The following is a 27028-nucleotide window of genomic DNA, read 5'->3' on the forward strand; positions in this document are numbered from 1 at the left end:
ATGTTTTTACATTCCATGGAAAGAAAATGGAAAGGTCTCCAAAAAAAGAGAAATATGCCACAATGTGAAGGTTATTTTTCTGACATCTAAAGCCAATAAAGCTCTCATGAGCCTTGGGCTCCTGTTTGTGCTGCCAAGCACATTCCTGTGGGAAGTCAAAAGCAAGCCACCCAGCCCTGAATTGAGTAGTAGTTAAAGCATGCAGAGGTTGAGTGAAACCTGAAGTTTCTCTTGCGTTTGGTTCCTTTTTGTGAGCATCCCTGGTTCACTGAACATCCCTCGTTCCTTACCAAGTAGCTTGACAAGATCCTGATCTTCAGAACTGAAGCCCCATCTTGAGCATTCCAGGCTCTTACCTGGGGACATTGGGAGTGTTTTGTTCTAGAAGGGGAAGTCCTGTATGTTTTCCCTTGTTGCTTGCTGCCATTGTGGGTGAAGCCAGAGGCTCCTGCTGAAAGTCTTGAGGCTTTCTGCTTCCAAGCCTGCTCTTGAGAAGTGTGGGCCAGGTGCTAGAGGTGGTTAGAGAGCAGCAGGGAAAGCCCTTTGGAATCCTCAACGACCTCTGGGGATTCTTGCTAATTGTTGATGGGCATCCACCTGCCAAACCCACCGAGGTCCCTTTGCACGGTCCCTCTCACTCTGTAAAGAAGGACAAGCCAATTGGGCTACTGCCTGTTTAGCCAACAACACTAAAATAAAGGTGGCAAGCCTACTCCTTGACCTTGCATGAGTTTAAACAGCAGTCTCTGAATTCAAGTAGTTATTGTTCAGACAAAAGGGTGTTGGGATCTTTTACAAGTGCTGCCATGACCATGAGATTTTACTGTATCATGCAAAGTAGTTCTGAAGTCTCTTAAATACATGGTGTCTGGAAGATGATGTAACTTTATGTCCATTTTCAAGAGTATTAAAATGTCAGGAGTCAGCCAGAGCAAGAGTCTGTCCTGTCCCCCTGCAGAGCAGCTTGCAAGTGCTGATGACAGAAGGGCTGTGAGCAGAGGCTGAGACTTCGCTCGTCAGCCCATCCTGTCCGGGCACAGCTCCCCAGTGTTGTAGGTCAGGAATGTTAAGAATAATATGTTACAGTTGCTGTTTGTAAACTCCTTATTTACCTTGTACCCGTGTCCCAGGTTTACTTACCCTTGTACCCCTGTCGCAAATTGCTGTACCCCATATTTTTGTTCATTGTTCAGCCAGGCCCTGCCCCCTCTCCCAAGTTGCTGTACCCTGTGTTTCTTGTTCTGTGTTCAGCCAGGCACTGCCCCCACTGCTCCTAGACTCCCACATGGCAACACTGTATCTCTTTCCCGAGTTGCTGTACCATCCTGAGGAGGAAGATGACATACGGACTTTTATGCAAATGAGAGAGACCAGAGACTTATGGGACGCACCCAGACTGGAAAAAACCCCAAAACAATGAGCCACGCAAAAGGGAAGGAATAGAACCAGCACCATCTAACAAGGAAGACCCAGAGGAGTCCCCTGACTTCTTTCCAGAGGCCGACATAACCTCGAGGAGACTCGACTGGGATGACAGCCTAGACTACGAGCCCAAAAGAACGAGTCTTCCTGGGGACTCCCGTGAGGAAGGAAGGCCCAGCTCTGCCCTAGTGACAGAGCTGCACGGATCCTCCTTTTCTGCGGTGTCCAGTGGGAGCAGTGGCGGTGTGCATGACCCCTCGGGCCTCCACCCCAGATCTGTGCTGCTTAATAAAGGCCTTTTAAAAAGGAGCTGGTCTCCTGGCCCTTTTATCACAGCTTGGGGGCTCGTGTGGGATAGCCACGCCCTGAAGAGGACCAGGGACGGGACAGCCGCCCACCCTATTGGGCCTCCGGGGGACAGCTGGCTATACCGGACCCAGAAGAACAGCCTGGGATCGACATCGCAGAAGAGCGCCGGATTGGGTAAGCCACCGGTGGCGGGAGTAGGAGGCGAGTGAGTGGATGTGTGAGTGAGACGGGGGCTGGCAGCTCAGACCCCCGGGGCGAGTGCGGACTGCCCAGTACCGCGGTTCCGGACTCCCGCGAGGGGGCCGGCCGGGAACGGCAGGAAGCGAAAGAGGCTCACTTGGGCCCAGAGAAACGAGTGAGGTGTCTCCTGGGGATAAAAGCCCCCCCCCCTCTGAGTGCGCAGAGGGTACCTAAGAGAGTGAGTGGCGCACATAGGGGTAGGCCCCTCTACTGAAAAGGGCTAAACGGCCTAGGCTGCTCCGGGCGTGTGGAAGGCTTAGGGTGAGTGAGAGTCAGACACAGGCAATCTAGGTAACTCCCGGGGTGGTGTGTGGGGGTGCCTAGGTTCGGTGTGAGTGAACACACCCCCCCCCCCCCCCCCCGCTTGGGTACTCAAGACGACCTGACCGGGGAATTGGAATTGGGGGTCCCCAGGCCCTACCGGCACCAGGTGGCCAGCGAAGGGCCCTCGCTTCCCAGGGTCTGTGACACAGGACGTGCTGAAAGGCTCTAGTTGTCGCGGCTCGGTCTCGGCTCAGGGGGTTCCTGAGAAGGGAGGTTGTTAACCTGCTGCCGGAGAGCACAGGGGCAGGTAGTCTGTGTGGGCGGGCGAGGCAGCTAGAGTAATACACTCACGCATCCCTTAGCCGAAGCCATTCCCTGGTGGGCGGAGCGGCTAGGAGGCAAGGGGGAATTCTCCCACCACTCACTTACAGTCAGCCCTTGCGCAGAAGCTATTCTCACTGGGGAAGGGGGATAGTCGGGGAGCGGAGGGGCAGGGGGTTCCGGGGTGAGCCCTGCTGACCAAATCTTGTGGACGGCACTGAGACAGGGACGGGGGAAGGTCCCAGGAGTGTCTAGTGCTAGGGTCCCCTCGACGTCGACCCAGGAGTGCTCATAGTCTTCGCTGGCAAGGGGGTCAGGGAGGCGAGGCGTGAGGGGAACGTGATTGGGGTGTAGGGAGGGGCAAGCGGAACCTGCAAGCCCCGCTGGGACCTAACCCCCGGGGCAAGCGGAGACTGCAAGCCCCAGAAAATTCAAAGTGTGAGTGGAAGGCCGGCCGAGTGTAAGAAAGGGTGTGGATTTCTGTGTGAGAAGATTGAGTGTATTCCCTAGTGTGAAAGGAGAGAGTGAGTTCCTAAAGTGTGAGTTTTTGTTGAGGTTTGAAAGGTCAGTTGTCCGTCATTAGAAATTTTTAGTTTGAGTAGGAGCACCTTTATAAAGTTTGATTTAAGTAAGAGCCAATTTTAAGTTGGTTAGAAGTTGTGTTGTCTGTCAGTTCCAGTTTTATTCAGGTAAAGGCACCGTAAGTTTTTTTTTAAGTGAAGGTCCAGAGATAGGAGGAGCAATGGGACAGTGTTTAAGTAAGAGAGTAGGTCCCAAGGGGAATGAAGAGGCCACCAGAACCATTCCCCCTGATAACCCCACTAGGGCAAATGTTAAATTGCTGGGATGCACAAGAGGCCACCAAGGGCCTAGACCGGATCAAGATGATCCATTACTGTATAGAGGTCTGGTCCAAACTAGAGATACAAGCTCATGTCTCTCTGTATTTGCAACTTGTAGGTCAGCAAAGGAGAGCCTGGAATCCAGCCTGTCTGCTGCTCAGCAGCAGATACCTCAGCTGGAGATGAGCAGGAACCATCTGGAGGCTCAAGTGCTCAGAGTCACACAGGCCAAGGCAGTGGTAGAAGGTGAGGACCTCGTGTGCTTTGTTTGTGGTGCCGCCCCTGCCGAGAGAAGCTAAGCACCCTGTAAAGCCACCTCTGTCCACAGGGCTTCTGAGGAGTGGTGGGGCTGGAGGCACTGAAAGGGCCTGAGGTCAGTAAAGTCAGTAAAGACTCTGACTCCTGCTGTTGGTGATGTTTGCAGGACAAGTGAAATTCCTGCAACGAGAGCTGGAAGCAGAGGGAGCTCTCAGGACATGGTTTCTGGAGTGCAGAAAGCCAGTGCTGTTGTCTTTCCAGGCTGGGGTTTGTGGGATGGATGAAGCTTCACATTTTTCAGCAAGGAGCTTGCTGGGACTTCATCTTGCAAATTTCTCCTCCCCTCCTCAGGCAAGTGAACGTGAAAGGCACCGTGCTGAGGTGCTGGAACAATGGCAAGAAGAGAAGGCAAAGAGAGAGCGGGAACACGAGAAGGTGCTGCTTGAGCTGAGGCAGAAAGTTGCCACCCTGCAGGTCTAACAAGATGAACAAACTAGATTTGAAAAAGCCAAGCGACAGGTAATGGTTCTGAAGGGAGAACTGGTGTGATTTTTTGCAAGGCTGGAGCTGTGGAGATAGCAGGCTATGGGGGCTGTGTGGAGCATGTCCTCCATGTCCTCTCCATTGAATTTGGGCAGGTGAAAATTGAACAGGTCTGTCTTTGGGACCAGGAATGAGCCCTCTCACAGGAAGCCAGGCAGAAACATCAGCTTTAAGTTGAGATTTTTTTGCTGCTCTTGTGTTCTGTTTTTCTAAGGCATACCTCAGAGTTTCTTCACTGTTCTCTTACCACTCCCCTTTTGGTGTGTGCTGGTAGGTGTTCAGTGCCAAAGTGAGATTGTAGGACTTTTGTGGGCACAGGGAGTGTGAAGCAGGAATGCTGACAAGGATGAGAAAAATCTTTTTAACGACTCATCTGGAGTATTTCTGAAGAGGAACCCAGAGATGTCTTCTGGGCTGTGTTTTAAGTCACTTCCTGGGCAGCTGTGGCTCCCCGGGGCAGACAGTGGCCCAGGGGAGCAGCAGCCAAGTGCTCTGAGGGCGCATGAGCCCATCCGTCTTTGCCTCTTGCCACACAGATGTTGCAGGCAAGTGTGAAACCCTCTGCTCTTTGCTTCTGTGCAGGTGCTGCAGGAAGAGCAGAATGAGAAGAGGGCTTTAACAGAGACACTGCTCCAAACTCGGGGACAGCTCAGCCAAGCGTGCCAGCAGGTCCAGCAGCTCAGGCAGGAGGTGAAAGAGCAGCAAGAGAAGGGACAGGTAAGTCTGAGTAGGCAGGGAATGGAGTGCAGGGCAGGGACAAGGGCACAAAAGGCAGCTCCTGGGAGTGAGGGGGCAAGGGCTGCCTCAGGCTGTGGGAGCACAGAGCCTGGTAAGCCCCAGAGCTCAGGCCCAGGAAGGAGGGCTTGCAGTGCAAGCAGAGCTGGGTCGAGAAGCCACAAGAAGTGGCTGAAGGAATGGGGTTTGGAGACAGCAAGTGCAAAAATCTGAGCCTGAGGGCAGGTCCCAGGAAGTCACTCTGCATTTTGTTGCCAGACCATCAAGGCAAAGCTGCAAGCTGAGCTGCAGGAAGCTCACAATGAAATGCTGGCAGTGCAGAGGAGGCACAAGGAAGAACTTCAGGGCATCAGAGAGAGGAGATGAATGTCTTCCTTGAACAGAGGGATGCTCTACAAAAGCAGGTGAGTGAAACAGCAATGGCACTGCAGTCACCCAGGGAAGACTCTGTGGCCTTCTTGCTTTTCCATGGCAGAGCAGCAGCTGATGGGGTGATCCCTGGGGCTGCCTCATGCTCTGGGGGCTCCATGGCAGCTGCTCTGAAGGACACTCAGTGCTCTGCTGAATCTCAGCTGCTGCCCCCTGGACAGCTAGGCCAGTCCTCTGGGTTGTTGGCCAGCAACCATCAGCAATGGACTCCTGCTGGCCTCTTCTTGCTAGCCTTGGTTTGGGAGGTGCTTTTTCAGGTGGGCCACTTAGAGATTTAACCTTAAGTTGTCCGTCTCTATTGGGAATCTGCCAGTCCCAGGACAGGGAGAAAGGGAAAGTTTTCCTTTCTCATTCCTAAGTGCCTCTACTGTGGCTGACAGTGGCAGGCTGTGGCTGTCGCCTCTGACTGCTTTGGTCTGTTTGACTGGAGGTGGAAGAGTTGACATCTCAGCTGGCAGCCTCCTTGAGAGTTCCTGGAAAGCACAGTCCAGAGAGCCCAGCAAGATGTGAGCGAGGCCCAGGCACAGTCAAGGCAGAAGCAATTGGAGGCTGAACACATCCAGAAGAGGCTGGAGGAGGCAGAACATAAGAAGGAGCTCCAAGTGAAGCTGCAGAAACTGGAGAGGGAATGGAGTGAATGCAAAGAAGTGGCACTGGAAAATTTTGAATTGCAGGCTTCCGTGAATGTCCTAGAGAGGGAAAGAGACAGGTAAATGAAAGCCTGTGGGACTCTGCAATGTGGTGAATGCATTCCCTCTTTGCCATCTTTGCACCTACCTGGGGCTCTGGCAGCATTTCCTAAGGGGCAAATTCTGAACTCTCCATGAAGACACATCTCATTATCTGTATGTTGTGTTCATTCTCTAATATTTTAAGCCTTCACTTGGAGTTTTTCTGAAGACAAAGGCTTTTGGGGTAGCTCTTTCCCTCTAGGGAGTGTTGTGCTGTTAGGTTAGGTGGGTGTGTTAACAGTGCTGGAGCTGCAGTGTAAGGAGCTGCATACATCCATCAGCTCCACCTTGGCTGCTGTAACTTGAAGCCTTTGGGATCTGATCAGCCTGGCATCTGATGCCTTTGCTGGGCAGAACCTTCTTAAGGCCCTGAGTGCTGATCAAGCCCAGATTGCCCTGGGAGGCACCCAAGAAACAAGAATGTTTCTTGAAAGAAATTGGCCAGGAGACAAGACTCCTGTTTGATGCATTTAATTAGGATTCAGCTCTTGGGGTGGGGGGCCCGAGGGCTTGTTTGCACCATGGCCGTTCCCACACTGGCAGCTCCAAGGAGGAGGCACAATTCTGCTTTGCAGCACACACTGCAGAGCTGGGGCTTCCATCCTCATGAGAATAGCCAGAAGGCCTGTTGTTCTGGCTCATTGTCTAGGGGTGTTAGTCCTTTCCAGTCCTCATAGGTCATGGTGATGCAGGAAGATGGTTTCTAAGCAGGCTTAGGTGATGCAGGGAGATGATCTTAGCTTGCTAGAATATGTTTCCTTGTCCTTTTATTCCTCTGTTAGCTCATTGTTTTGGTGTCTTGCATGCCTTAGTTTGCGTATTACTTGGTTGCACAGCTTCCTGGGAGTTTCTTTGTTCTAGTGTGGCACAGCAACCATGGGAGTTGTCTCCTTCTGTGGCATACCTTTCTAATGGGTTGCTTTTGTTAGTTTAATTTAGCCCCCATGGGAGCAGCTCTGTTACAGTAGTAGCAGGGAAGGAAGGGAAAGGTACAGGAATGTCTCATAAGAACCTTTCAAACACTTCAGAACCTGGTAAGTAATTAACATTACTAATAACCATCGGAGTAAACAAGGGGTACAAGGTTTACAAACGGGATAAGAACATTAACTGTATGTAACTAAACACAGTATTTTAACTGGGCTGGATTTCTTGAGAGATTTTATTCATGATATCTCTGGTGCATTGCTCCTGATAAAATGCACACACACACACACACACACACCCCCCCCCCCGCCCCGGTGCCTGGAGGGGCTCAAGCAGGGTCCCTGCCACCCTCCACACTCACAGGTGTTACTGACTGTGCAAAGAATGCAAGAAACCAGAGCAAGGTTAGGGGGGCTCCTCCAGCTGATCAAGTCAAGCCAGTCTTCAGTGCCACAGGATTTTTCTTCCAAGAAGAAGACAAAGGAAAGGCAGAGCACTCTTGCTTGCCTGGAGGTTTCTGCATCTTCCATCAGCTTGAGCTCCAAGCCTCTGTTGCCACTTCTGCCTTGGGCCTTTGTTCCTCCAGCTGAAAGTAGGATGGGTGCTGGTAAATCTCAGGGAACTTCCCAGACGTCCCCTGGCTGTAGGGTGCTGCTCCTCCCACCTGGACATACAAGATGGGGGAAGGAAATGTCTCTTCCATGTTGACCAAACCTCTTCCCCTTGGAGCCTGGTTAGTCAGAAGAAAATTCTTCCTCTCCCCTAATGTCTTCATTGCAGGACTTTGTTAGGTTTGAATTCAATTTCCCAGCTCAAATAGAAGGTAGGCCATGAAGGCAGCAACTCCCTGTTCTTTCAGGAACAAAAGCAGAGTGGGCACATGCTGGGCTGTGACTGCAGGGGGGAACAAACAGCCAAGTTGTTTAGACAAACCTCATCGGACAGAGCTGTTTTCTCTGAGGTGGTGCAAGTCCTAGGAGTTTATAAAATGTGATACCATTAGTAATGAGTTGCATGCTTCCTTTCTAGGCTGATTCTGTCTCTGGAGGAAAAGAGCACGGATCTCAGAATGCTGGAACAAAGGAACCTGGCGCTGAACAATGAGCTGTCTCAGTTTCATTCTGCTCTTCAGCAGGCCGAACTGGTCTCTTCAAGCCGTGCAGGACATCTGAAGCAGCTCAACACCCAGGTAAGCTGTGCACTCCATCCTCTTCTCCAGGGACACACAACACCACCTTTGGCATGCTAGTCCCAACCTCTTTCCCCTCCCAGCAGCATCCACTGCCGCCGTGTTCTTCCCAGGCCTGCTGCTGCTGCTGCACCCTCAGGCCAAGGCTGGATCTGGTGTCTGCTGCCAAAGTTTTCCCCCATTCTCTCCTGGGTCCCAGCAGGAAATCTGGGAGCAGAAGCAGCAGCACACTCCTCTGGAGCTTCTCTGTCCCTCTGTTAGCAGTGCTTGTCCCTGACAGGATTGGTGCCTGTGCCAGGCACTGAGCAATGTGGGGACACAGACATGGCTATGGCAGGCTGGGCAGGGCACTTCCACCACAGCCAGTTCAGCCCGTGTTCAGAGCTGCAGCCTCAAGGATGCCCCTTGCCTCCCTTCCCCTGTTTTCTCTACCTTTGTCTCTACTGGATTCCTGGTTCTGCACCTTCTGTTTCTGGTGTATTTCTACCTGAAGTCATTTCTCCTTCAATGCTCTCCTCCCTACTGCCCGCTCTGCTGCCTCAGGAGCAGCCCAGTCCCTGAGGCTCTCTGCATCCATCTTCCAGATCCAGGCCCTGCAGGATGCAGTGACAGAGAAGGCAGCTCAGCAGGACACTCGAGAGAAGGAGCTGCTGCAGGAGCTGGAAAAGTCCCAAGCAGGAGAACAGAGCTTGAGGGACACTGTGCATGTGCTGCAGGTTGAGATGTCTGAGCTGCGTCTGAGGCTCCAGAGCTCTGAGGAAAGAGCAGAGGCCATGGCCACACACTGTGAGGCCATGGAGATGGAGCTGAGGATGGCTCAGGCTGACAACAACCAAATCAAGGCCTGCAATCAGGAGCTGCAGACACTGTTGGAGGAAACTCAGCAAGGTACAACTTCTCTCCCATCCATTGCCCCATCCTGTTCCACCAGCGGGGATCTCTGATCCCATGCAGAGGTAAAGGCCTTTGCCCAGAGATGGCAGACAGGAAAAACAACCAGCACGAGACTTATCCATCCAGGCGCCAGTCAAAGTTTATCTCAAGGATGATGCTGTGGCTGGCGGTGCCAACTGGCTCTGCTGTGGCTGATCCCATACACAGCTGGTGCCTTTCAGGTGCTGTGTCTGTGCTAAGCAGCTGAAGCTGGATGCCTCAGCTCAATTCCCCCAAATTTCAGGCCCTGCCAGAGCCTCCAGGCTATTGGCCTCTCTGGAGCAGGGCTGCACAGGCATCCCAGCTGCTTTGTCTCTCTTGGATTGTTCACTCTGCACAAGGCCAAGAGCAAACACACTTTGCTATTCCTCTGAACCTTGCCCCTGCCATTCCTACTTTTTTCTCTGCCTGGAAGTTTCCTTCATTTCTCTCACTTTTGGAAGCTCTTGTGGGCTTAAGGCCTGGCAAACCACGGCAGGCAGAGAAGACAGTGCTGTTGTCTCTGCAGGGTGTCCATCAGTTTGCTTTGCTTTCTCCCTTCTCTTTCCCCTTCCCTCCTGCAGCAATATGGAGGGCAGAACAGCAGAAGACCTCTCTAGAAACTGCCTTGAAGGAAGAGGCTGTGACTGTTCGTCAGAGGTGGCATCACTGCAGAGGAAACTGGAGAGCCAGGAGAAGGAAAGGCAGGATGTGCTGGTGAGAATGGCAGATGCCACAAAGGGCCATTTCCTAGCTATGTTTGCACCTTGTGTTACCAGTTCTAAGGAGCACCTTTTTCCAGTTTAACTTTCCTAATTGCATTCTTCTGAACACGGAGGAAATGTTGTTGTAGCCATGTCAAAGCCAGTTAGCACTGAGGCTGCTGATTTTCCTCCATGCTGGAGTTCTGTGCCCTGGAAGCTTTAGTTCTCCATGTCCACACTGTCTCCATTGACATTGCATGGTTTGGGCAATTCCTTGCGTCCAAATCCATGTTCAGATTTCTAAATATCTGGAGCTGGCAGGAGGGATGAGAAGACCTAGGTTGCTGTTAATTGAAAGGTGTTTGGCCTTGGCCGTGTGAGAGCAGGCAGTGGGGAGAGAAGAGAGGAAAGCCAGGTGCTGATGCAGATCAGGACGTGTGCCTGCAAGGGGAGAACTCGTCCTGAGTGGCAGCAGGGAATGACTGATCTGGCCATTGGTGCTGCAAGAGAGGGCGGTGGGGCTCTCGGGGATGCTGCCATGGAAACTCTACACAGGAGTGTTAGAAAACCACTCCTGTTGCCCCAAGGCCTTGGAATGAAATGCTGAGGGTGTTAGCTCTTCCTTCCTGATGGAGAGCACATCCTCATGGCACTGCCTAAATCCTGCTTAGCATTGACTTGAAATCCTGGCTGCAGTTCTGGCAGCTCGTGCCCAAAGGAACACGGGAGTGGAGCTGCCAGAGGTCGGGGACGGGCAGAAAGGAAGCTGGGATGGGCTGAGTGAGCTGGGAAAGAGGCAGCGTCAAGGGGGGGACCCAGCCAAGGTCTGCAGCAGCCCGAGAGGCAGAGAGAGAGGGGGCAGCACGTGCCTGCCCCTGCAGCAGGAGTCCAGATCTGGTATGAGAAGCAAACCAAGGGAGGCAATGAGTGAGTCTTCTTCTCCTTGTTTTGGCAGCATGAACGGGAATTGTATGAGGGGAAGATGAGAGATCTGGAAAAGAAGATAGAAGTGCATGGACCTACGATGAGAAATCATAAGGGAAGCACTCAGCAATTGGAAGTGGAGAGGGAAGGCATGCAGGAAGATTTGGAGCGTGGGGCTGCTGCTTTGGAGAAATGGATACAGAACACTCAAGTCCTGAGTGATTCACCGAGGAAGAGTGAAATTGCCAAAGGTTCTCTGAAGAAACACGTGGACATCCTGACGGGAAAGACCTGTATCCAGGTGGGTACAGGCTCTGACCTTCAGTCCACTCCAATGTCCATGAAGGATTCCAGTGATATTTCCCATAAAGAAGTGGGACTCTATATCCCTGTGAGTCCAGGCCTGCTTGGCCAAAGCAGCCCAGGCTGCAGCAGGCAGCCTTGTCTGTCTGCCTGGCCCCAGCCAGAGACCATTGACTGGCAAATTGTTTCCTGGCACGCCCAGAATGACTGCTACAGCTCTGGAGTTTGCTGTTCAGATCAGCTGCAGGCCAAATGCTGGGCATGGGGAGCTGCTTCTCCTGTGCTCACACAAGATCATGGCAACACATGGGGATTTGGATTTGGTGTGGGAGGGAATGGAGCAGGTGAGCAGGGCGATGGACTAAACCCAGCAGAGTTTTGTACCAAGAGATGTGAGCAGCAACAGATTCTCACCTCGGCTGAGAGAAAAGAACAGAGTGACGACACGTAGAAAGACAAAGTTGAAGACTGGGGTCAGGAAAGAAAGAGCCAAGCGTCTGATGGAAGGTAAATGAGGAGATGCCTTAGTATTGAGCCTGAAAGCACTTTTGGTAAGGCCAGGGAGATGGGCTATGATCCACTAAAATATCCCCTTTAATTCAGGGGAAAGTATAGGGGGATAAAGTGTTCAAACTGTATATGTGACAAAGGCATCCACTGATGAAGCAGTGTAGATGTTGAAAAGCTGTGATCCCATCAGAAGCTTGAACAGAGAGACACAGAGAGACAGTGATGAAGACCCTTTGCCCCCAGGGAGGGAAGACCTCTGTTCCCAGAGATGAAAATGATTGCAGAGATAAATGAAGAGCACCTTTGGTTTTGAAGAACTCATCCTTAAAAGAATAGCCCATAAGTTGACATAGCCCATAATTGCAACTGTAGAAAGGCTGTGAAAATGGGAGCAACTTCACAATTGCAGGTTTGTTTTTTTTCCCCAGGCAGCTGCTATTTGTGAAAATGAAAAGCCCCAAGGGAATTGTTTCTTGTGGAGAAGTCTCCATGGCATGGCAAGAGAAAATTCCTCTCCCTACAAGAACTCATGAAAGACTATTGTAGATTTAGTAAGTGATTTTAAATCCCCAGGTGTTGTCTCTGTGTTGTCTGTTGGAAAAGAAGCCTGGCAGGGGGAGGAAAACTGTTCTGAGGGTTTTATTCTGACTCTTTTTATAATTTTAGTTTTGTTAATAAAGTTTTCTTCTGTCTTGGTTTGGAAGACAGGTGTCTGCTAGGGAGGGCAGGAGCCTCCCTTGGAATGAAAATGTAAACCCCCTCCCTCCAAATTACTATAATTTTGAAATCAAGGGTCTCTCAGGCAGAGATCTAGGGATAGGAATAACAGTTCTTTACTATTATGTGCAACAAGGCCAACAACAATAACTACAGCATTAACAACAAAACAGAACCAAGGACCCTGTGACAACCTTCTCAGCCAAGGCAGGAAGGGATGGAGGAGAGGCTTTGCTTCACAAACCCCCTCGGGCGGGCAGTCCCGGTGCTCCTGCAGGGCTCTGAGGAACACTCAGCTGGAACAGCAGGGATGAGCTGAGATCCTGGGCCAGTGGATGAGGTGTATCAGCAGCTCCACAGCAGTGGCTGGCACTGCCACATCTCAGCAGGACAGGGGGCACAAGGCCCACTGATGAAGAGGGAAGAAGAAGCAGCAGCAGCTTCATCTGGGTGATGGCAAATTCTCTTCTCCAAAACCTCAACAGCTCCAAGAGAGAGTGTCTTGCTCTCCAGCCCAAGAAACCAGCCAGCCCCCAGCTGTCCCCCACCCTCCCTTTTCCCTGCATCTCTTCCCCCCTGGCCCAGCCAAGCTCGTTGTGTTTCTCAAGTACTCACTAAGTACCAGCAGTCAGATTTCCCTGCCACTAAAGGGTAAAAATTCCATAGCTGAGAAGGAACAAGAAGGAGGACACCGAACCCCCAACATCTTCATACCTTTTAAGTATTGAGCCTGTTTTGCCCTCCTCCTAATCCATATCTCACAGCAAGAAATAAGTACGTTCACTAGTAATTTTAGCCAGCACTAGACCCACCACATCATTTGGTGTATTGGCTGGGAAACTCAAATTGGTGAACTACAGGCTGAAACTGCAATTCTGTGAGTTCCTTTACCTCCTAGGTCAGTTTTTCCATTAATGATAGCAGATTGTCCTGGTTTAAAAGACAGATGTCTGCCAAGAAAGCTGGAAATCTTCCTGGAATGGAAAGATTGCCCCCTTCCTCCAAATTATAACTTGAAATGACAGGGCTTCCAGGCAATTATATGGGAAAAGGAATAACAGTTCTGTTTAAAATGACAAGTAATATTGGCTTTTGCATTTCTGTATTAGCTTTTACTTGTTGGTATTGGATCATAAGTATTTGGATATGGTACAATTTGTAACTCTTTTTGGCTGCTTGTTAGTGTAACACAATCTATTAGTTTTGCACTGTAAAGCTTGCAGAAATAGTGGTGCGATGACTGTATTATATTGTAGGCCTTAGCAAACCACAAAATGTTAAAATGCTCCTATGCAACTAAAAGAATGGTGTAAAGCAATCATGCTTGTTTCCCCCACATCTGCTGACTGACCTCTCTAAGTGATAACAGTGACATAAACTAGAGCGCTGGAGAAGAATTTTAGAAGAACTCTTTATCAGGGTGTGGAACAACAGGGTGGAAACAGGAGAAGAAATAAAATATATGGACTTAACCCACAGGATATCATACAGAAAAGTTGGAGTGTAAAACTAAACAAAAGAGTTCTTGAGACATCAAAAATCTCACAAGAATGTTTGAATAATGCATGAAACACATGAATGTGCATGGACCTCCTGTAATATAACAGTATATCGGGAACATTTTCTGAAGCTAATGTAGTGGTTTAGATTACCAATTTAAGTTTCCTGGCCAATGCACCAAATAATGTGGTGGCTTTTAGCGCTAGCTAAAACCACCAGGGTACTTACTAATTTCTTGCTGTGAGATATGGATTAGGAGAAGGGCAAAACAGGCCTAAAACTTAAAAGGAATAAAGAAACTTTATTAACAGAACCACAAGAATAAGAAGCATCAGAATAAAACCTCCCAAAAACTTTTTTCCTTGCCCAACTGACAATGTAGAGACAAAGCCTGGGATGTTAAAGCAGCACCAACTGTACAATAGTCTTTCATCAGTCTTTGTAGGGAGAGCAGTTTTCTCTTGTGCCATGGAGACTTCACAAGACAGAGTTTTCTTGTGGCTTTTCATTTATACGAGTGACAGCTGCCTGGGGAAAAAAAACTCTGCCATCGTGCCCTCCTAGAGGTGTGCCCTCCATTTGAACAGCCCTCCTAGAGGTGTGTCCATGGGCCATGAACTCATGGGGTATTATTTTAAGGATGAGTTATTCAAAGGCAAAGGTTATTTCCATCTGTCTCTGTGATCATCTTTGGGAACAGAGGTTTTCTTCTTCTCTCCCTGAGGGCAAACGGTCTTCAGCTCTCATCTCTCTCTTTCTCTGTTCAAGCCTCTCATGGGATCACAGTTACTTCACCATCTGCTTAACTTCGTCAATGGATACCTCTGCTTAGATCTGCAGCTTGAATACTTCATCCCCCCAATACTCTTTCATGAATTAAAGGAGTTCTTTTTCAGAACATAATTGTCCATCTCCACGGCCCTACCAAAAGAATATTTCAGCTTATTAGAGCATCTCCTCATTCTCCTTCCATCTGAGGTTTGAATCCCTCTCTTACTGACCCCGATGTTTCATGTTGTCTTTCTATGTGTCGATTATTCTTTTATCTCCCTGGAGGAAAAAGCCAGGTCTGCAGGTCTCATCTGTGTAGTGAAAGGGTTAAATCTTGCCCAGGCCACAAGAGGTAGTTACGGTGTCAGATTTTAAAGCCACGCTGGTGCCTCTTTCAGCCTGGCAGCGGCTGGGCCATCTGTGGGGGCTGAGGGGGATGTGGGGCATGTTGGTGAGTGTCAGCAGCCATGGCCTGGCCCCGCCTGGGTTGGGGGACTCCCCTGGGAAGGGCTTTTTCCACCCCACTGGAATGGGACCGAGAGAGCTTCCTGGGAGAAGCCAGTGCTGCAGCAGAGACCTGCCCGGCCTGCGGGAGGCATTGGGTTGGGGAGGGGGGGGGCCTCAGTCTCCATTCCCCACCCAGGAGCCGATGGGGTTTGACCCAGTCCCCCACCCCCAGGCAGGTCGCACAGGCCATGGGGGAGCAGGGCCAGCCGCACCAGAGTTCTGCTGCATTTCATGGCTGGAAAGAAAGAGAAGTTCCCGAGCTTGGTTTTTAAAAGGCGGAATTCACAGAGGTGGACTTACTTTTCAGTGGTGCAAAGTGCTGTCAGTTCTCAGAACTGGCCAGCTATTGGCCTATCTCAAGCACAGAAGAAACTCCCAGCAGCTTCTCTCAAAGAAATCCCTTCCGTGGGTGGCTCTTACTGCTTTCCCTAAATGTCAAACTTCCATAGCTAAGGTGTGGTTTTTGGCCGATTGCCAAATCCACCCCAGCCCTAGAGATTTGTCCCTTTCTTCCCCTTATTAAACTTTTAAATATTAATATAACTATAATAATTAATATAACTTTAAAAAACTCTAAAGAGTGAAGCCTGTTTTTTTTCTTTACTAGCACATATATAAATATACAGAGAGAGAAAGAGGTAACAAGAGAGAACAAACAACAGCATCCCTCCAAACTAATCACGGATTCTTCTCACCCACTGAGCAGTTCTGCCTTTGCTGTAGTTATGATCACAACTGGCAGAGGCTGCTGTTGGCTCACGTCGAGGCAGAGTGGCTGCAGTGACTCTGCCCTGGTTCCAGGGGGTGGTGTTGGCTCAGGCGGCTTCAGGGGGCCAGCGATGGGAGCTGTGAGCCACCCCAGGGGTTAATGGCAGCCTCAGGGGGAGAGAGAAGGTGGGGGTCTGGTTTTCCCACGTTCTCACCTGTCTATTGCAGTATCCTGGAGATGGCAGCTCTGGTGAGGCTCCAGTTGAACAGCAGCTGGGGCTCCCTCTCTGCAGAGAGAGAGAGAGAGGACAGGTGGGGTTGTCCAGTTTCCCCTGAAGCTCGCAGGCAGATGGTGAGGGCCTTCATGCTGATGGCGAGTGCTGAAAAGTCCCTGTCAACCAGCTGCTGCTGCAAGCAACAGGCTCACCCATGGGTGGCAAGGAGAATTCTGAAGCAGTGCCGGGCCCAGCACCAGAAACTGCCCCAACTGCCCTGCTCCTAGCATAGCCAGATGGTTCTTCCCTCAGCAAGCCCGTGCCTAACCCCACCCTCCCTCCCTGGAAGCTTCCAGTGGAATGGGAGGGACATCGGCCAGTTCTTTGGTATCTCAATTGCCCATCATCCCTTCCCAAGGGGTGTCAACTTCCCCCTCCTCATGTATCAACATCCCCCTTTTCATGTAACAAATAGGAGAAAATCCACCAAAACAAACCCCGCAAACCCACAACATTTGCCACCCTGAATGTTTTCCCATACCAACATATCACATCAAACTTTGATTTTCAAACCGTATAACTACATGTATTATCCTAATTGTACACATACATACATGCAGGTATGGCTACAGGCACAGTGTCTTGGGCAATTCATCCCAAAACACGGTCTCCTTGAGACATACATCATGTTTCTCCATCTTTCTGCATCACTCAGCAAGTGCAAATTGGTGCACTGAGCAACCCCACAGATGGGTTTGTCTTTGATTGAGGCAGAATTAATGCAAACAATCTTTCCCAGCATACCTCTCATATGCACCACCAGATCCTTGTCTCCATCTGCTGTGCACAGGGGTTTGGATCAGGAATAGGCAGCTTCATTGGTGGAACTTCTGGTGTTAACTAACCATGTAGCTTTTGCTAGATGCAGCTGCCACTGCTTGAAGATCCCATGCCTCCCATTGCTTTCAATATTGTTTTTAAGAGTTCATTGCACCGCTCAACTTTCCTGGCAGCTGGTGCATAGAAGGGAATGTGATTCACCCACTCGACGCCATGTTCTCTAGCCCAGGTGTTTATAAGGCTGTCCGTGAAATGAGTGCCTTTGTTGGACTCAATTGTGTGGCAGGTACCATCCTTCCACAGGACCTGCTTTCCAAGGCCCAGGATGGTGTTCTGGGTAGCAGTGTGAGGCACAGGCTAGGTCTCCAACCATGCTGCGGTGGCTTCTACCACTGTGAGCATGTAGCACTTGCCTTGGAGGGTTTGAGGCAGTGTGATGTAGTCTGCCAGGCCTCCCCACTTACATTTGGACCACGGCCCCCATACCACAGGGGCTTCACCCGCTTAGCTTGCTTGATCGCAGCTCATGTCTCACCATTATGGATAACCTGAGAGATGCTGTCCATGGCTTGATCTACCCCTCGGTCTCATGCCCACTTATAGGTGGCATCTCTGCCCTGATGGCCTGAGGCATCATGGGTCCATCAAGCTAGGAATAACTGTCCCTTGTGTTACCAATCCAAATCTATCTTGAACAAAACAACTTGATTTTTTCAGCCTGATCCGCCTGTTCATTATTTCGGTGCTTCTCATTAGCCTGACTCTTGGGGACATGGATGTGACAGACTTTCACAGGTAGCTTCTCTACCCAAATAGCAACATCTTGCCATTCGTCAGCAGCCCAGAATAGTTTTCCCCTATGCTGCCAATTGGCCTTTTTCCACTTCTCCAGCCAGGAAACAGCTCCACAGAGCATTGGCTACCATCCATGAGTCAGTGTAGAGGGAAAGTTCTGGCCACTTCTCTCGCTCAGCAATGTCCAGGGCCAACTGGATGGCTTTGAGTTCAGCAAGTTGTATATTTCCATCTTCTCCTTTGGTAGCTTCTGCAGCCTGTCGTGTTGGGCTCCATACAGCTGCTTTTCCCTTTCAGTTCATCTTTACAATACAACAGGAGCTGTCAGTAAAAAGAGTGTAGCATGCTTCTTCTTGTGGCAGTTGGTTGTAAGGTGGAGCTTCTGCAGCAAGCGACACCTGTTTGTGCTCCTCTTTTTCTGGTAGACCAAAGTTTTCACCTTCAGGCCAATTCATAATTACCTCCAAGATCCCAGAGCAATTTGGGTTTCCAGTACTGGCATGTTGTGTGTTGAGGGCAATCCATTTGCTCCATGTGGCATTGCTGGCATGGTGGGGAGAAGGAAACTTTCCTTTGAAAATCCACACCAGCCCTGGCAGTCGGGGTGCCAGGAGGCGTTGTGCATCTGTGCCAGTCACCTCTGAGGTGTCTTGAACTCCTTCATAGGCTGCCAGGATCTCCTTCTGTGTGGGAGTGTAGTCGGCTTGAGACCCTCTGTAGGTTTGACTCCAGAATCCCAGTGGATGGCCTCAAGTCTCACCAGGCACTTTCTGCCAAAGGTTCCAGGACAGACCGTGGCTCCTGGCTGCAGAGTAAAGCACATTTCTCACCTCTGGTCCTGTCCTGACTGGACAAGGGCTACTGCATGAGCGATCTTCTGCTTGATCTGGGCAAAGGTGGACATCGTCCCTCTTGCGGGTTACCAGGTAGAGAGGGCTCACGATCTGTACTCAGGAATTTTTATGTGAAGTCATGGGTTGGAGACAGATTCATGACTCAAGTCCAATGATGATGTGACAAACAGCAAAGAGTTTATTATGGCAACTCTTTATATAGGGAGTTCAAAATTATTGGGCTTGGACTGTTGATTGGTTGAGATCTCTGCACCGCCCACATCTCTGGCCAGTGATATGTCTGCAATTAGGATAAAAAGGGATCAGCTGAAGGTCCCCTGTGTAGGTTTGCATCCAGCCTATCCTTACCATACCCAAGGACTTGTTTATCTTCTAGGCTGGTCGAGTTTGAGGGTCTGATACGGCCAAATTTTTCTGGCAGCTACAGCATTGTGACACAAGGAATGTGCATTCTCCAAAAACCTATGGCACCTAGGAAGGCTTACGTTTGCTTCTTGTTGGTCGGTGGAGACACTGTTTTGAGCTCGTTGATTGCCTCAGTGGTATCTGGCTTTATCTGTCTTGCCACTTTACTCCCAGGTGTGGTGGCCTACAGCTGGCCTGGAGGCCCTACAGTTATAAATAATCCCAACTCTATAGCTGACATGTGGTTCATTACTAACTCCCTTGCTTATAAAACTCAACCAGTAACGTCCGTTGGAGAGCAGGCCCAGGCCGTTGGGGATTCAGGCCGCTATTGGCTGGTTGTCCGGGTGGCAGCTGGCTCAACCAATGAGGATTGGCCATGCGTGCCTTCTGATCTATATAAGCTGAAGAGGTCTCGATAAAGTTGGCTGTTGTGCGTGAGCTTTGGTGCATTTATTTCATGTCCTTGTCTCCAACATCAAAGTGGCACCCAGGAACTGGATCTCTCGGGCAGATCCCTTGACTTTGCTCTTTTTGATGGCAAAGTTTGCTTCCAGGAGAATCTGGATGATTTTTAATCCTGTCTCCAATACTTGCATTGCTGTGTTCCCCCACACAATGATGTCATCGATGTACTGCCGATTCAGCCTTTTCCAGTGCAGCCTGGATCAGTCCATGGCAGATGGTGGGGCTGTGCTTCCACCCCTGGGGCAGTCGGTTCCAGGTGTACTGCACTCCCCTCCAGGTGAAGGCAAACTGAGGCCTGCATTCTGCTGCCAGGGGAATGGAGAAAAATGCATTAGCAATGTCAATAGTGGCGTACCACTTCACTGCCTTGGACTCCAGCTCGTACTGGAGCTCCAGCATGTCCGGCACAGCAGCGCTCAGAGGTGGAGTCACTTCATTCAATGCACGATAGTCCACAGTCAATCTCCATTCTCTGTCAGACTTGCACATAGACCAGATAGGGCTGTTGAAGGGTGAGTGGGCCTTGCTGATCACCCCTTGACTTTTCAGCTCACAGATCATCTTTTCGATGGGGATCACGGAACCTCAATGTGTCTGATACTGCTGGCAATGCACCGTTGAGGTGGCAATTAGTACTAATTGTTCTTCAGCCTTCAAGAGTCTGACAGCAGAAGTATTTTCCGACAGCCCAGGCAAGGACTCTCAATTGCTTAATACCCTCTGCCTCCACAGCAGCGATTCCAAAAGCCCACCTGAATCCTTTTGTGTCTTTGAAATAACTACTTAAGAGGAAATCTATGCCCAGAATACTCGGGGCCTCTGGACCAGTCACAGGAGGGTGTTTCTTCCACTCTTTCCCAGTCAAATTCACCTCAGCTTCCAGCAGGATCAACTGCTGCGATCCCCCTGCCACCCCAGCAATAGAAATGGGTTCTGCCCCCACAGGTCCCAATGGGATTAGAGTACACTGTTTCACCAGTGTTGACAAAAGCCTCGTATTTCTATGGTTCTGATGTGCCAGGCCATGGGATCCACACAGCCCAAATGACACAATTTTCCCTGGCCTCCACCTGGCTAGAAGCAGGGCCTCTCTAGTCCTGGCTACTGTTCCCTCCCTGGATGTTTTATTCATCTGTTCTGGATGTTCCTTTTAGGGGATCTAACATATCATCCTCCCTTTCTATTATACCTGGCAGCTTGGTCAGGGGAAGCTGGGGCTACATTCATTTTGGTGGAACTCCCTCTGTTAGTTTCCTCCCTTGGCTTGCATAGCCATGCTGCTAGGACAGAGATGGGTTTTCCATTCCTCCTCCTCACGTCTTCCCCATGTTCACACAGGAAGAACCACAAGTCAGCTCGTGGGGTGTACTCCCTCTCCCTAGTTGGGGGATGTTGGGCTCTGATGTTGGGGCCTCTGGTTTGAACTGGTGCCACATGGGAACTGTTCTTCCTCATCTCCTTCCTCATCTTCTCTCGAAATTTTTCCTGGTCATCATTGAGACTCAAACACAGCAGAGACATGAATGTACATCAGGCCATGGACCATGGTCTCATAATTCCTAAATTTGCTTGGTACTGAGAAGAATGACAGATTTGTCTTTACAGACAAGCTGTGGGTGTGCTGGTAGATAAAACTAGCACTGAGAGATAAAAGAAGCAATGGGAAGGATTCCACCAATTGATGAATGAAAAAAAAGATATTTGCCTTTATGAACAAACTGTAGGTTTGCTGAGAAATGAAATTGGGTGTTGAAAGATGAGAGAAACAATGGGGGAAAAAACATAAATTCCATAAGAATTAAAAATTAAAAGAGATGTTTATATATTAGAGGGGAATCTTAGGTATCAGGTGTTCCAGGAAGTCTCTACCTCTCAAGTACCTTAGACAATGGGGAAAGAGAGAGGGAAATGTGGTCGGGAAATTAGGATAAAAAGGAGGCTGTGTCCTCCAAAAATTTGAGAGACCCCAGGAGTATGCCCCATGGCCTCTCCCTTTATTTGAAAAAGGTAAAAGGACTCCTCTGTCTCCTTTTTGGAAATAAACCTGGCATTTGTGGATTGATTTCCCTTACACACTGAAGCCTTAACATTCACTACAGAGGGGCTGGGCAGTGGCTGGAGCTGTGGGGATCACTGTGATTGTGGTGCCTGGAGATGGGCACGAGGCTTCTCCCAGGCAGGAAGCACCGTCTGTGTCCTGCAGCCTGTGGGTTGCTGGCGGGATTGCTGAGGGCTCTGAGGCTCTGTCAGTCCGGTTCCTCTGGAGCTCCATCGGGGCTGCGCCGCTGCCGGGCAGGTTGGCCGGGCTGGGGGAGACCAGAGGGTCTGGGGTGGAGGGAGGCCCGGAAGGAATGCGGTGCTGCAGAGGCCTTGATGGGACAAGGCAGTGGGAAGGCACAAGGGGCAGGTGTGAGGGAGGAGGTGGCAGGAGGCTCCAAGGGCACAGGAGGCCCCTGAGGGGCCGGGGTGGTGGAAGCACTGAGGAATTGGGTGTCAGAGGCCACGAGTAGCCCCCGGGCAGTCACCTTGTTCTTACCACCCGCTGCTCTGGTGCTTCCCCTGAGAGACTGCCATGCCTGCAGCAGAAGCCCTCGAGGCTGGGCCTCAGCAGCCCCGAGGTGCCCAGGCTGGGCTGGCTGGGGACAAGGAGGGCAAGGAGGCCCTGGCAGGGCACAGCCACTGGGTGCTGCCAGGGCAGCGGGCAGAGGCAGGGCTGGCGGCCAGCCCGGGCCCCCGCGCCTGCCCAGGCCACGGTGCTGAGACCGAGGCTCCCCTGACACAGAGCTCTGTGTCTGCACAGCTTCTGCCTCCATGGGGAGGGTGGTGATGTCTCCTCGAGCAGCGCTGCTGAGTCGCTGCTGCTGAAGCGGCTCTGGACAGAGCAGAAACGGCACCAGAGCGTGCACAGGAACAGCATCACCCTGAATGTCAGCACCTGCTCAATGAGGTGTCTGCACCAGCCGTGATGCCAAAAGGAGAGACACTGTGGCACCATTGCACATGGTTTGGCAAAAGGCTTCAGCAGAATTGGCCACAATGGTTTCTCTTGACTTGCCAGCCTCACAGCAATGCTTGGCAGCTGCAGCTGCAGCTGCAGCCTGTGCCCCTGACTGGCTTCAATGGCAGGGCTTGAGGGCAGACTCGCCTCCCAAGGCAGCAGCATTGGTGCCATTGCTGCAGGTGCTGTCCCTCGCCTCCATGCAGGTACCTTAAAGACACGTGATTGGTCTTACAAACTAAATCCTGGACTGGCTTAGAACAAAGGAATAATCAGCAGGCGCTGCTGCTAGAAGATCCTGCTTTATTCTTGCTGGAGGCCATCCCCTACCAATGCATGGCCCTCCATTATTCCTGGATCAGGTCTGGTGGACCTTTGACAACAAGTCTGTCCCGTGTGCATGTGACAGCACAAAACGGCAGGACATGTCAGCTTCCAGCACTTGTCTTGGCTGGCAGCATCTTCAGAGAGAGACACAGAACAGCTTCTCCTCCCAGAGTTATCCCTGGCCTCTGCACTTCCCCAGGTGTCTGCCTCGATGTTCACTGGGGACCTCCCTGTTTGTGGCTGTCCATTGCCGTGCTCAGCAGGCAGCCAGCTGTGTTTGCACATGAGCTGCCACAGGCAGACACACAGCAACTGCAGCAGATGCTGGGCCAATTCTTTTTTTTTCCAGACTGGAAGCACCACCCCTGTCCTGCCCTGCACTTGCTTTGTCCCACGCAAGCGCCATCCCACTGCCTGGCGCTCGGCTCCCAGCCCCAGCTGGGCTCAGTGCTGGTGGCAGAGTCCCACTGTGCCAGTGTGTGCCAGCCTGGGGGCACAGGGAACAGCCCTCAGGACCACACTGGAGTGACCCTGCTGCTTCCTTTTCTTCCAGTACTGACCAATATGATGGACACCTATAGATGTTTATCAATTGTTGTTGTTATAATTTTCTTTCAGGACATTTATTATGTTACTGTTTCTAGATAGGTCCTTCTACTATAAATATATTTCACAGATTGTTCTTCTTATAAGGATTCTCATAATGTTTGGGAGAGACATATATAGTATTTAGCTAAGAAACTTAATAATACTGAATTTTATAAGGAGTAGTATTGAAATTATTTAAGAAATATGTCTTTCTGTGATTTTGCTTTCTTCATTTTTTTTTTAATCTTATTGCTTTAGCTTCTCTTAGTTCTAGTTAAGGATATCTTCTTTCTAATATAGTAAAATATTACGGTGAAGAACAGGGAGTAACTCAGGCTTAGACTTGGATGAATGTGTCACCGCTGTGGGAAGGAAAGCAGCTAAACCCGTGAAGTTTAAGTCAAAAGAGTATTGTTTTACTGAAAGGAGTCTTGGAAGTATTTTATAATGAGAGATATAAATCTAAATTTATAAATTAGATGTCTAAGAAAGAAATTAAAACAATCAAATAATAAATGGATTATCACAAGCAGAAAAAGCACATGTGGGAGGCTTGAAATGTCATCTGGAGGACAGCATGACAAAGATGATGATGATGATGATGATGATGATGATGACGATGACGATGATGATGACGATGACGATGAAGTAAGAGGGGATATCCCCCAATCTCTTCTCAAGATTACCATAAAAGAACATTGGATGACAATATTGCTTCACAGAAACGCTGCAAGAAGAAACATGATACACCTGTGTCTGGGGAAATCATAGGCTGATCTCAGCAAAAGGGGGATAAACGTTTACAGAAACTCCTGAAAGTCTTTGTTTTGCAGGCAAATAATGGTGAATAAATGACTGTTGGTCTCTGATACTGACCAGCATTGCAGTTAGGAATGTTACTTCAACAGCACCCAAGGTGTTGAAGTTTAAACTTTTGGGTCTCTCCTTTGATTCAGTTAATATGTTCTGTAGTTCATTGTTGTTGCTCTTCTAGAAATAAATTGCCGTTTTAAAAATAAAAATAAATTTAAAATAGAAATAAATTGCCTGGGGTTTATCACACCCCAGCTCTATTTGAAATTCTTTCAGACACAGGCAGCGTTTGCAGAGTTTGCAGAGAGCCTGGGCCAGGGTTCCTTCCCCCTGTTCCAGACAAGGGTTGAGATCACTTAAAAAATCCCCTGGCAAGGGGATCAGTACAACCCAGAAGTGATATAAAGCACCAGCACAACAAAGTTCATTGGCAAGGTTCACTTTGCTGCTGATGAGATGGTTAAGACACACCTAGGGATAAAAAGCAACAATAAACTAAACCCAGTCCATCCAAACAGAAATGAAGTGAGAACTTTCCGTGTGTGTTGAGTACATGTGTGTGTTCAAATGTGTGTGACAAAGGCAATACGGCCAAAAAAGCTTAATAGCACTGAAACTGAGCAGGCCTTAAACTTCACTTCTACCTTAAGATTTAAGCAAGGAACAACACTTAACAGCAGCTAGCTTATCATAGAACTGACTGAGATATCCAAGGTGCTTAAACACCCAAGAGAACAGCATTTCTCCCCCCTTTGCCAGAGCACAGGTACACGTGTGTGTATGTTGGAACTCTGGACACAGAGAATTCCATGCTTTCTGTGCTGACAGGCACAGACTCACAAGAAAACACCGTGTTTGACCTGAGGCCATGGAAAAGGCTTCCAAAATTAATAGATAGAACTGAAACTGTAAATGTGTAGTTTAAGCAGAAGTGTGTTATATTCCTTATATAAGAAAATTTAGACTTTAAGGTTTTAGAATATAATAATATGTATGCAAAAGACAGAGGGTTTAGGGCCTTAACCTGCCCTGTTCGTTCTTCCTTCTTTTTCATGGTTTTGGATGGTATTGGGTGACTGGGCAGTAAAGTATGCACTGCGGAACACAGGTGTTTGGTTATTGGGCTATAAGTGAAAATAAGTTACTTGGCATTTCATTTTTGAGCAAGCTGACACTTAAAACACCTTGAAGAGATACTTCACTCTCCATTTTGTAGCTTGTTGGCCTAGTGTACCTAGCTCCTCACTGTCTGTAAAGATGTAATACAGATAAGGAAGAATAAACAACTGAGCTCAAACAAGAAAACAGTCTCTCTCTCTCTCTCTCTCTCTCTCTCTCTCTCTCTCTCTCTCTCTCTCTCTCTCTTTCGTTATCTTGGTGCTGAGGAAAAGAGCTGAGCTATCAGTATCGCATCCCGACATGTGCACACAGCCAGAAAGAGTCAGAGCAGTGTCCCTGGGAGAAATTCCCCTCAGAGGCAATCAAATGCTTACTTTGGTTGATTTTGCATCTTCCCAAGGCTTGAGCCACGAGCAGTGTGGGGACCAGCCCCGGATCTGTCCTTGTTTGGGGCTCCTCCGAGTGCAGCAAGCAGGAGAGATCCTGGCTTGGAGAGGCCCTGAGGCTCCGAGGGAGCTCGCTGGGCACTGCTGCGGCCCAGGAGAACTGCAAGGGGCTTGTTTGGGACCGCTGCTTTAGAGTCACAAGAGGTGGGCTTTAGTCATACCTGTGTTTCATCCTGGCCATAGACTGGCTCAGCAACTTTCTCTGCAAGTGTGAGAGCAGGGATGTTGTGCCACTCAGGCAAGAGAAATAGTTCCCAAGACTGTTCTTAAGGTAGCCAAGAGCTCATCAGACATCAGCAGTTCCTGGAAGCAGACAGTGTTTCTGATAAAGCCCAGCAGAGCTGAGCCAGGGGCTGTTCATCAAGGCCCAGGCCTAAGGACCATTTCTCAGATCTCAGAGTGGCCTGGAAACAGGCTGGAGGCGATGGTGGTAGTGCAGCAGTGCCTGGCTGCTGGCATTTCCAGCCAGGAGCTGCTGAGAGGCTTTGGGAGGGCAGGGAGCAGCCCAGGGTGAGTGCTGAGGACAGGCAGGAGGCCACCAAAGGGACACCGGAGCAAGCTGTGTGACAGAGCCCAGAGACAAGTCCCAGAGAAAGGCTGCCCTGTTCCACACCAAGACAGGGCCTCTCACAGCCCCAGAAAACATAAAGTCTTTTGGCTTTTCCCTTGAGTGGGAGATGAAGTCAAAAGCCAAGGGATTCTGCTCACTTCCGTCTTTGCCTGGCCTGCTCCTGTGCTCCCAGCACCACATCTGGCCTGCTGCAGAGCCTGTACTCTCCCCACATAGAGGAGCCTGGCCTCCACCAGTAGCACAGCCCTGGAAAATAGGAAATCTCTGCTTTGGTCCTGGGAATGGGACCTACTGCATAAGAGGAGACTGTGCCTAGAAATGGCTGCCTGAAGGATGGTGTGGTTCCTGTTTCCAAGCAATCTTAATGCCTCCCCTCAGGGTCCTAGGACTACAAGCGCAAGGAGGAGTTAGGGCCAAGGGAACATTTGCCATCTGGGCAGTGCAGAAGGATCTGCAATACAAGTCCTTGGATTTAGGAAAGCAGAAGTTTGTGAGTAACCCGATGCACTGCCTTGCACTATGGATTTTATATTAACAAGATAAATGGATTCATGAAGTGTTAAAAATGAAGTTAGCATTTTGACAACTAGGTCCCTTGAGTTAATAATAGTTTAATTAAAAATGAGTACAATTTAGTAAATTGAATAGTAATCTGGTACAAAAGAATACAGTTTAGTAAAAGAATACAATTTAGTAAAAATTATGATTTATATATATAATTTGCCACTAATGAAGTATGATAAAAGCAGAAGCAAAACCGACTGGGGTACAGGGAGGGCTTGTTACCCCGACCTCACGTACAAAACCAATGGGGGTACAGAGG

At 49.7% G+C, this 27028-nt stretch overlaps 1 protein-coding gene and 1 long non-coding RNA gene across 5 annotated transcripts; one reads left to right on the forward strand and one right to left on the reverse strand.

Annotated features, from left to right (window-relative positions):
* Window positions 1–1561: 1561 nt before the first annotated feature.
* Window positions 1562–15636, forward strand: LOC147650294 (uncharacterized). Of its 3 annotated transcripts, XR_015277154.1 has the most exons (10): window positions 1562–1905; window positions 3517–3644; window positions 4008–4175; window positions 4782–4916; window positions 5193–5338; window positions 8051–8210; window positions 8795–9098; window positions 9707–9839; window positions 10782–11051; window positions 11992–12266. XR_015277154.1 is itself a non-coding variant. In XM_086853518.1 (9 exons), exons 6-9 carry the CDS (start codon window positions 8091–8093, stop codon window positions 10810–10812), a joined length of 588 nt encoding a protein of 195 aa, XP_086709644.1. In that variant the 5' UTR covers window positions 1562–1905; window positions 3517–3644; window positions 4008–4175; window positions 4782–4916; window positions 5193–5338; window positions 5794–8090; the 3' UTR covers window positions 10813–15636. The 3 variants fall into 3 exon arrangements, 2 of the variants coding, with proteins under 2 accessions (XP_086709644.1, XP_086709643.1); XM_086853518.1 differs by having other exon boundaries at window positions 5794–8210; window positions 10782–15636; XM_086853517.1 differs by having other exon boundaries at window positions 10782–15636.
* A 3-nt stretch (window positions 15637–15639) lies between these two features.
* On the reverse strand, window positions 15640–19151 carry LOC111942141 (uncharacterized). Of its 2 annotated transcripts, XR_015277155.1 has the most exons (4): window positions 18956–19151; window positions 16786–18750; window positions 15982–16053; window positions 15640–15904 (listed from the first exon to the last, which is right to left on the reverse strand). It is a non-coding gene; the product is annotated as an uncharacterized LOC111942141 (long non-coding RNA). The 2 variants fall into 2 exon arrangements; XR_002870429.2 differs by lacking the exon at window positions 15640–15904 and having other exon boundaries at window positions 15964–16053.
* Window positions 19152–27028: the final 7877 nt, after the last annotated feature.

Source organism: Cyanistes caeruleus, chromosome 16, assembly GCF_971803275.1.
Source record: "Cyanistes caeruleus chromosome 16, bCyaCae1.hap1.1, whole genome shotgun sequence".
NCBI lineage: Eukaryota > Metazoa > Chordata > Aves > Passeriformes > Paridae > Cyanistes > Cyanistes caeruleus.

Excerpts from the sequence above, each read along its gene's own strand:
- LOC147650294 (XM_086853517.1), top strand. The coding sequence starts at position 5,301 with ATGTCTTCCTTGAACAGAGGGATGCTCTACAAAAGCAG. Across the intron at positions 8,211-8,794 it reads TGAAGCAGCTCAACACCCAG|ATCCAGGCCCTGCAGGATGC; the intron begins GTAAGCTGTGCA and ends TCCATCTTCCAG. Across the intron at positions 9,099-9,706 it reads GTTGGAGGAAACTCAGCAAG|CAATATGGAGGGCAGAACAG; the intron begins GTACAACTTCTC and ends TCCCTCCTGCAG.